This window comes from Macrobrachium rosenbergii, chromosome 37 (assembly GCF_040412425.1).
Source record: "Macrobrachium rosenbergii isolate ZJJX-2024 chromosome 37, ASM4041242v1, whole genome shotgun sequence".
In the NCBI taxonomy this organism is placed as follows: Eukaryota; Metazoa; Arthropoda; class Malacostraca; order Decapoda; family Palaemonidae; genus Macrobrachium; species Macrobrachium rosenbergii.
The window spans coordinates 38,548,597-38,558,927 of record NC_089777.1 but is presented as its reverse complement, the minus strand read 5'-3'; the positions used below and the strand labels follow the sequence as shown (position 1 = coordinate 38,558,927).

The following is a 10,331-nucleotide window of genomic DNA, read 5'->3' as shown; positions in this document are numbered from 1 at the left end:
TTTCATAAAGTTTCTGCTAAGAAAGTAAGCTCTTTTAAATAAAATCTATTCTTTATTAAAAGTAAATATAAGAGATTTTATTTAATATATATAAATTAAAATAGGTTTTTCATTTAGTTTAAATCCGAATATAATATTATTAGAACATGAAATTACAATATTGTGACACGGAATAGCATCGTCTGCAGCTTCTGCGCATATTCGATATTATTGGAACGTCACTCGAGAAGTTGTGTCCGAGGGGGAAGAGAGAGAGAGGCAGATGTGAGATAGCTCCTGTGCAACGCTAAACCCCCCATGAGTGTATATATACTAGTTCCGTAAAACAGAAAGTCATACATGGGGGATTTTAAATACAACAACTCTACGTCCGTAAGTTCAATAAGTACGGAAACGTACGTTATTAACACGTCAACACCCAGCGGCGTGTTTTACTCTAGTGCGACAGACAACACCAACAGCAAGTCAAAAATGCAAGATGACTGCCTGGTGGTGGAACAGGGTGGAGGCAAGTCTTCTGCGGGCGGAGTTGACGGTGGCCCTGAAGACCAACAACAGCAGCAACAACACAATAATAACGAAGATGAAAATAAGACGAATGGCGAATCAGGCACAGTGACTGGTGTAGGTAGCAGTGCACCCGGCACCTTACCTGGCACTTTAGGTTCAGGCACTGCTCCTGGACCATCTGTTTTAGGTCCTCCAGGATCAGGAGGAGTGCCCTCAGTAGCAGCAGCGGCCGCTGCAGCAGCCCAGGCAGCAGCAGCTGCGGCTGCAGCTGCAGCAGCTGGAGGAGGAGGCGGTGGAGGACCAGGTTCAGGAGTTGTGGGTGGTGGCCCAGGGGGCGGAGGAGGAGGAGGCCTTGTAGAGCCTACAGCATTACCTGCATCTTTGGCATCCTCGGTGGCCTCCCTATGGTCGCCTCCGTCCGTAGAAGATACCCTGCTTCACTCTGCAATGCCCACCATCAATGGGTCCCTGGCTTTCCCTGGTCTGGGCCCTAACAACCCAGGTGGACCTGGGGGAGCTGGTGGACCTTCGCCATTATTCGGCACTGGTCTTGGCCCACAGTTAGGGCTAGGACCTCAAAATCCACAACAGAGGAGGAATATGCAGCAGGCAGCCGCCCCCAACTTCCCAGGTCAAGCAAGACCTCCACAGTCGCTGGGTCCTGCAGCAGCGCCTGGACCCCAGGCTCCTTTCCTTCCCAACAAGTACTCGTCATCTTGGTCATCAGGGCTTGGATCGCAGGGCAGCGCTTGGTCCCCCGGACCGTCCCCTCAAGGAAATTCTGCAGGAGGCCCAGGTGGTGGGCCTGGCACTGCCCCGTCTCTGCCAGGGATGAGTTCATGGTCAACAAGAGGCAGGGGCAGCGTGGCAGGCATGAATCCCCTAAGTCATAATTTAGGTGGTATGTCGTCAGTGGCCCGCAAGACGAATATACCCAACACATCATCCATGATGATGAAGAACTTCCGACGTTCAACAAGCTATCCAGGAAAAGCTGGTCCCTTCCCACATCCCCCATCCTTCGAGATCACAGGTGTCGACGATGGTTGCTTCCCACGCGATCTTCTTCAGTTTCCGGTGAGTTTCATCTTACTGTGATTTTGCACTCTAGTCCTAGCCTATGTAGGCAAAAAAGTAGCCTAGCCTAGATTACCATACATCTGACAGATTTTGCAGGAGGCACAATAAAAGAATGCATAGGCTAGGTCTGGATGAGATATAGTACTTTAAAGGCTCATCCTGTGGCTGATGATAGGATGGGGCACTTTGAAGAATCAAGGGTCAGTTACATCTTAAGGAGGGGGGGTGGCGGCTGGGGTACAGCAAAATTTTTTTCGGTAACTTGAGTCAACTTACAGCATGATGCATGTTTCTGGTTGATTGTTATGGGAATTGTGTGAACCTAATAATGAATTCTGTTGGAAATACATTGGCTGGTTCAGAACCTTGCTTACTTAACCTAACCTAATCTAGGTGCCTATATTATATATTTGCAGTGGAAGTTAAATAGGAGTGTAGTTATTTAATTGTGATATTGGTGAGGGTAAGTATACAGGAAGATGGCTAGGAAAAGTGACGTTCAGCATAGGTGAACTGGATAGGCCATACTTCTGGTTAGATATGTTTGCCCAGCTATAGCATAGACAGTTTTGCTAAGTTTAGTTTACTGTGAGGATATTATTTAATTTTCATTTATATTGTTAAACCTATATAAATAATTATTTTGGAGTGTGGCAGAATCAAGATGTAGAGGAGTATGGTACCTGTTTAATGAGCAGTCAAAGTGAAGATTAGGGTTAGACAGAGTGATCCGTTACATCTTATGGAGTGAGTGGCACTGATAATAAAACCCTAAAGTTCAGTCAGCAAAGTGGCCACCCTACAGAGCCATGTAGGAACTGCTGTTTGTTAGTTATCCAGAGTAGACTTACAGCACCACCTTACAGTATGGTTATTCCCCATGTTAGTTCATTTAGGCTGGGGTTTGTAGGAGCTTCATCCACTGATCAAGGTTGAGTCTAAACTAAGGTTATGGCATGTTAGATTACCATTTATCATTATTAAATGGTCAGAAGGTGATGTGTACAGCATCCTGTCCAAATAGTACTTGGCAATTTTTTATAATTCCATCAGTCAAATAAGTTTGATTTGTTTTCAGAGTAGCTCTGCCATTTTCCCACTGCATGCATGTAGAAATAAGGAAGTAGAGGCATGTACTTATGTTCAACAATCTAATGTTTCTCGTAAATGCTACATACAGCTAATCATTACTGGGAAGTGGTATTACCTGTCTGGACGTGAGTGCCTTATATATGATGGTCACCTTGTACTTCTTGCAGGAATATGAAAATATGGTTGGTAAATTTTCAAAGATAGTAGTTTTAGTTTAGTGAAACAATACTAGGCGTCATATCTCAAGTAACTGATGCAGGGATACATAGGTACAGTAGTTTGTGGTGTACAGCATGATTTCTGGTATACAGTATGACTGCCAGTTTTGAGTGAGATGCTCTTAATTTTCTGTTAATTACACTGCATTTTGTTTTAGATAATACTGTTTGTGTATCAAAGTTACTTTTGCATAAAAAATGTCTATCATAAAATATGCATGAACATCCTATAAACTATGAGAAAAGGGTTTGGTAAGTAATTTGATTTTTTAATTAAAATGGATTCAGCTATGTTCACAATTCAACTGACAATAGGATATTGGAGATCGGCTATTATCCCAGAGCAGCTGTATTCTCCCAGGGTTTTTATCTGTTTATCTATTTTTTCTAGTTTTGTAGTATGGCCAAGCTATTACAGAGATAAAAATGCTGATCTAGGAATATTTCCATAAATACAGTATTTGGTAATAAAATTAGGCTTGTTTCCAATATGTAGGAACTGGAATTGAAACTGGCTCTAAAGATTATTGCAATACAATATGCAGTTCCTCCAAGGAATGATGATGGAGCTCATCAGTTAGGCTGTGTGTAGGAAATGTGCCAGATGCTGCAGACTGTAAATACAGGATATTGTGCTTTTGGACATGTCAGTATTGTTTTTCTATAAAAGTTTATGTACAAATTTCTAAATATTCCAATAATTGCAAGAAAACAGTAAAGTTGAGGGTTATGGTCCCTTCAGCATTGGTCACAATGAAGCCCAGAAACCAATTGCATGAAGTAGCCAACTTACTCAAACTAAGTTTCATTGTGTAAATAAATTTCAGTAAACCCCTGTATTCACGTTCTCACGATTGGAGGACTCACCTATTCGCGGATATCTCTGTGGAACATATACTGTACACATTATTCGTGGAAAATTCAGCCATTTGCGGTATTTTTCACTGAGAGGTATTCACTAATTACTGTATCTTCATATCATTTCCACAACTAAATGCGCTTTTTGTGATAAAACTATTAAAAACTCAGGTATAAGCATTTTTAGAGGGTTTTTTTTTTGTTTGACTGATCAAAATAGGCAGTTTTAAGTGTTTTTAGAGAAGTTTTAAGTATTCGTGGTTTTTAGCTGTTTGGGGGGGCGGGTGTGTTACATATCCCCCACGAATACGGGGCTGTTTACTGTAATATCGACTTCAACTAAAGGAATCTCAGACAATGTACAGACTGTCTCAAACTTTTGGCTTACTTGACTCAATATTGATGTTCATTTACAACCACTAAAGTTTTTGGGTAGACGAAAAATCATATGACAGTCTTATGATTATGGAATTAGTGTGCTCAAATGATTATGAAATTTGTTTGTTAAGAGATGAAGTCTGTAGTAAATATCAGTTTTACAAATGTAATTTAACTGATAATGCATTGTATAAAGACCTAATTACTACATTAGTCTACATGTGTATATACTACTTGCCTTTATATAATTGATAAGGAAGCTATCCTATTCAAAATTTGGGAGTGTGCATGCATGGACTTTAACATCTATAGATCTATCTTATCAGTAGTTGCTAGTAAATCGTGGTTGATGATATAGTGTTAGCCTCTCATAGAATAAAAGTTTTGAAAATGCCACAGGACAGTGGGTACGTTGATCAAGTGATTTACAAATCTGCATGTTACTGACCTGTCGTTTTTTCAGATTTTGCTGTAGATAAACTTAATTATATTTACCTCTTTTTTATAGCAATGTTATCACAGCAATTTTAATCTGTTTTAGTACTGTTGTACTGTTACAATGTATGAAATTTATCTCATGTTTCCTGGCCTAATTGGTGTTGTTTCCCCATTTTTAATCAGCATTTTTTCTTTGCCATAATAAAGTTCATCAGATATATACAGACACTTCTCAGGTTTTGCATTTAGATTTGAATTCTTTTCAGCAGTAATGTTATATTGAAAATATAATTGCAGCATCTAATGCTGGTTTGGTGGTGCTTTGTTGTCTTGATTTAGCCATATACTTCTCATGACCTGGATTGTGTCAGCATTGTAGTACCTGAAGATGGCTTTTATTACCCCTAAGTTGTTAAAATTTTTATAATTGTGAAAATTGATATCTAGTGAATCATCTTTTGGGATAGTTCTTTGGTATTGCACTGCTGAAAATTATTTCACTGTGAATGGCGTTGAAATGGTTTTCAGATTTTATATGTACATTTTTTTGTATAATACTTTATGTTCTTGATTCAGTAAACATTTTCAGACCAAAGATCTTTGTAGGACATCTCATTTACAATACTCAAGTTGGAAGTGAAGTCTTAAACCAAAGGTACCTTTAAATTAGCCCTTATGGGTCAGTGTTTTATGTAGGTCAGATCCTACTGCTTTCAAACCCTCTGTCCTTTCTCCCCCAAGAAATAAATGTGAAATTAAAATATTAGTAAATTCTGATTTTTCAGTTGTAAATTTTTTTTGTTCCTTCAAATAGTACTCTTTGTTTACTGTGTGAAGAAAATAGTAATGGATTGGAGTCCAGGTCGATGGTTACTACTTTTCAGCAGGTGGTGTGTGGTTGAGAATAGAGCCTATTTTATCCTTAATGCACATGGTGCATAAGTCCATTAAGTAATGTAGGTTGGTAGAATGTCTTGTGAACTAAAATTGATAATTCAGGTTTTGGGCTTTTAGGGTAATTACAGGCAGAGTTATGAAGGTTGGTGTTAAGTGCTGGTCATATTTCAGTCAATTTGAGTTGTAGGGATGGTGAACGTATTCTTCAGTGGCAGAGTCTGAAGATTGTTTTATCGTAAGATGGTGTTTGTAGATGGATAGCAAGAGTGGATGGGATGAACCCAGTTCATATGGAACAAGGCTGACCCTTTATTCTATTATTATTATTATTCAGAAGATGAACCCAATTCATATGGAACAAGGCCACAGGGGTCATTGATCTGAAATTCTAGCTTCCAAGGACTGCAGTGTTCAGCAGAAAGAATTAAAAGAAGGTAACTAGAAATATAGAAAGAAGAGATCAGTTATTAGAGAAGAAGAAAAATATAAATTAAAAAATTTCATAAATAAATAGTTAGGTAAATCTTTGCTTGAAATTTTGAGGTTCCAACTGCACAACATTCTCAGGGAGCCTGTTCCACAGTCCAACAGTGTGAGGAATAAAGGACGTCTGGAACTGAGAAGTTCGACAGAGAGGCATATTTACTACATATTGCTGCTGCTGTTCAGCAAATCTGGTTGCTCTCAGCAGGAAAAGGAGATCAGGAATCAGTTGTGAATGTGAAAGATCTCTGTTGAAATACAACTTATGAAAATTTGACAAACAAGAGACCATCTTTCAGTGGTCCAAGGCATAACTGCTGATATTAGGAAACAGAAACCTGCCACCAAGAACCGCTATCTAAAAGAGGTAAATCTCTCGTAGAAGCAGACTTCCATACTGGAGAACATTATTATAGTAAAGGAAGGGCAAATGACCTGAAACCAGTTGCTCTGATTTTATCACCGTTATAAATGTATGAGGCCTTACAAACAATGCCTAATTTTTCCACAGAATTTGCTGAATCTTCTTTAGATGTTCCTTGAAAGTAAGATGTGAGTCAAATATTACAGGAAGAATAGTTAAAGCTTCAGACTCTATCATCAGAGTCCCTTCTACCTGAAGAGGAGGATGGGGTGGAAAATCTTTATAAGATCTGATAACCAATAGTGCTTTCCTTTTACTGGAGTTCAGCCTCACGCCCCACCGACTAAGCCATTCATTCATCCGCTCCACATCATGATTGAGACTATGGGCAGTTTCATTTCTCGTAAGTGGAGATTTTACTTCACTCACAAGTGTTTCATCATCAGCATACTGAACAATCTTTTTTTCCAGGCTAACAACCATATCACTTTTATACACTAAAAATAACAGTGACCAAGAATATTACCCTGTGCAACTCCAGACACAATAGGTCTTGGTCCACCAAAGATCCTTTCAACAGCAACTCGCTGCTGCCTACCTTAACATATCCACCCACTCCAAGATTCTGAAGTTTATAAACAAGTACCCTGTGATTTGCTAAATCACAAGCAGCTCTAAAATATATTTTTAAATTGCTCAACAAATGAAAGATCAATACTGTGGGAGTATGGACACTGGTTGATGGTTTTTGATGTGTGAAAACTTTCAGTGCTCCACATGGACAAGGAAAGGATTGATTGGCATTTTGATAAATTTTCTGTTTGCTTCCTTCATCAGCTGAGAATAAGAGTTGGTAATTGCTGTATATTTATAGTGAATGAAATGTGTAATATTAGCCAAGCCTGGCAGTAATTTCTGTGCTGCTGAATAATTATGGTACTGTGCTGTGAATGAAAGCATAGTCACATGTGGCTCGGTGAGAGGGGATGGCTAGAGCCTAGTGAAAGCTTTAATTAGAAGCACTAGTCATATTTTCCAGTAGCTTTGATTGGTCAGTTAATAATGATCAATTATTGATTTTTGGGCTATAGTTTGTCTTACTGAAGATATTTTACAGACCAAATTGTATTGAAGTAACAACATTTTACTGTAGTTCTGGGTAGACAACAATGACCATCAAGAGTTTTGAGACATTGACACACTAGGTTTCTTTCTGTCCAGACCAGTTATATTAGTACAAAAGTTTGCGTGGTCTTATAGCCTAAGAGTATCCAGTAGACATGTAAATAGCACTTTATTTTTGGACTGTCCTTGCATAATATCGTATATTACGTCTTCGCAGTCAACAGGTGTCTTCAAGAACAAATTTCGAAAGAAACAGGAACTTCAAAGTAATGTCATTTATAAGAATGTGATTTAATGTGTTTTGAAAGTATGACCAAATGTCTGGGACCTGAGGTGATATTGGTGAGAATTTTGAGTGGTCTAAGCCTGACAGCTTGTCTCTTCACATTTTAGTATCTATGAATAGCAGTAGTGTTAGGCTAGGAAGCTTCATAGCTTAAACAGTTGTAGTAGTTGAAACAGATTTTGTGCAGAAATATTGCATTTGTTGATGAACTGAGAGGTATATATACAGCTGCAGTTGACATTATATTCCTTAACTTGTAAAAGTGGGTGGAGAGTTACACAAAACTTCATATTGCAGGATGACTAATTATTTCAAGGCTTCTGGATAGCTGTCATGTTTGTACTCATAATTATGTTGATGTGGGAGCTTCATAATCATTTAGTACTGTACTCTGCAGTGTTTCATAACTGTAAGATTCATGTTATGTGTTAGGTTATTATCACTGGGTCACATTTATAGGCTTGCAGGGGACTCACTGCAGGGTGTATTTTAGGGAGAAGGGTTGCTGTCAAGTTGTATTAGCATCAGAATGCATATAAGGCATACTTTAAAATGGCCATTCCATGCTATGAATTTAGAATTTACGTAAGTTTAGTTCTCAGACTTCTTTTGTGACCTGTTTTCCCAATTTTTAAATGCATCTTCTATTACTGAGTTGGGTTTTTTTTTCCATGCAATCTTTCCAGTCAGTAAAATTCACTGTTTTAGAAATGTGTTTTTCCCATAAAAGAACAGACCAAGTCCTTTATTGAAAATTATATTACTTCATTCCATTTTGTTCTGGGCAGCTTGTGAGTAAATCTGCCTCCACTAGTGATCCCCCCCCCCTCCAACTTGCTTGTGCTCTCCTGTTTTGCTTGGTCTGGTCTTCCCACTGTTAGTCAGACACTGGCCTTTCAACCTTTCACCGGTCTCATAGCTTCATTCTTGTTGAATGGTGATTTTACTGGATTGCATTTATAAAAGTTGTTAGCAGATCATTACAAAGTTCTTGCAGTTATTTACTGTGTGATGGTAATTTAGTTTGTTCCTCTTTTGTTCACTACTGGTTTTTGGAGTTTAACCTAAAAACTACTTCTTTATTTGAAGTAGTATTCTGATGTTGCAGGATCTTTACCCTTGTACTGTACAGAGGAATTATCTTCATAAAATATTCCTTTCTACAAAAAGATCAAAGTTTTTATCTGAATGCATACATTGTTCGACTAGATTTACCAGTCATGCCCATCGTTAGCATATCCTTATGTAAACTGACCAGTTTTTGGATTTTATCCAGTTCTGTGTGTAGTTGGTGCTCAAGGCAGTCAAATTTTTTGTTTTACAGGGAGATTTAACTGTTTCTAACATCCATCATGGTTTCCTGGTGTTTCAGTTGTGCAATTCTTTGTCACTTGCTGGGGTTATTAAATGTGATAGACACAGTAATTTTCTTCCTTAGAAGTGAACATCAGTTTAGATCTCCTCATAGGACTGTGGGTAATACAAAGCTTCATAGGATTCAGTGTGACAAATATATTGGGTCATTGAGAACTACATTATTCCTAGAGCAGTGTTAAATTTGACCTGAAATGACAAATTGCAGAAAGGCTTGCTATGCTGCTGCTAGGCCATTGGATATCCATATCCATTGCTTTCCAGTCACTTTTAATCCATTGGTCTCCAGTGCAACAGAGTTTTTGAGCCTCTGGTTTGGCTTCTGTTAGTTACTTTATGCCACAACTGTTGCTATCAGTATGATCATAAGAGGAATTGGCAGTCTGTAGCCAAAAGTTTAATCTAGCCTGTGGTTACCCTGCTCTTCATCCACTGTTACAAGTATATCCTAGTGCAGCAGCCACAGCTTTGGGCACTGTAACCTTGCCACTAATGATTCCAAAAGCTTTCTGGTGGTGATTTGGCTGTATCTTCCAGGAATTCTTCTTCAGGTCCTGTAATCAGGACTAACCTCTGAAACATTGGATGATGACTTAGAATATGACAAACAAATGGGTTTGCTAAACGATTTGTTGTTTTTGTAAGGTCAGTACCATGTATTAAAATGAGGAGTACCTGTACACAGATATTATGAGACAGAGAGTCCTGTACCTGGGGCAGGTAGAGGATGAAAGAGTGCTTTAAAAACTATAAGCCTTGTGGAACATTATGATACAGACAATTGCTTGTTTGACTGAAACTGGAATTCACTTTTACTTTGGTTTTAGCTCTACGTCCCCTGTTACTAGACGTTGTCACCTCATTAGTGGCGTATGGTCATGAACTACTTATGATCAGTTTAATTTCATATTTGTGACACAGCTATTCTTTGATGATTTGTGTCATGCTTTGAGTCTGACAGCAGTTAAAGCTGCAAATCAAACCCAAACTTGCTACACTTCCAGATGCTGTACATCACAGCTAGATTTTCTGTGCATCCAGTTTTACTTTTGTTGGACAGTTCAACATTTTGGGTCTCAAGACTATTTACAACCAATATTTTGTCAAGTTTTAAGTTGTTTCAAACCATTTTAACTGACTTGTATCATGTGTAACTTTGAGTATCATACTGTTCCTGTATCATGTGTAACTTTGAGTATCATACTGTTCCTGACCACAAACAAGGTCA

At 38.5% G+C, this 10,331-nt stretch overlaps 1 protein-coding gene across 1 annotated transcript; it reads left to right on the top strand.

Annotated features, from left to right (window-relative positions):
- The first annotated feature begins 231 nt into the window (after positions 1-231).
- On the top strand, positions 232-3,975 carry LOC136825502 (elastin-like). The gene has a single exon (XM_067082065.1). It carries the CDS (start codon positions 340-342, stop codon positions 1,606-1,608), a length of 1,269 nt encoding a protein of 422 aa, XP_066938166.1. The 5' UTR covers positions 232-339; the 3' UTR covers positions 1,609-3,975.
- The last annotated feature ends 6,356 nt before the right edge of the window (positions 3,976-10,331 follow it).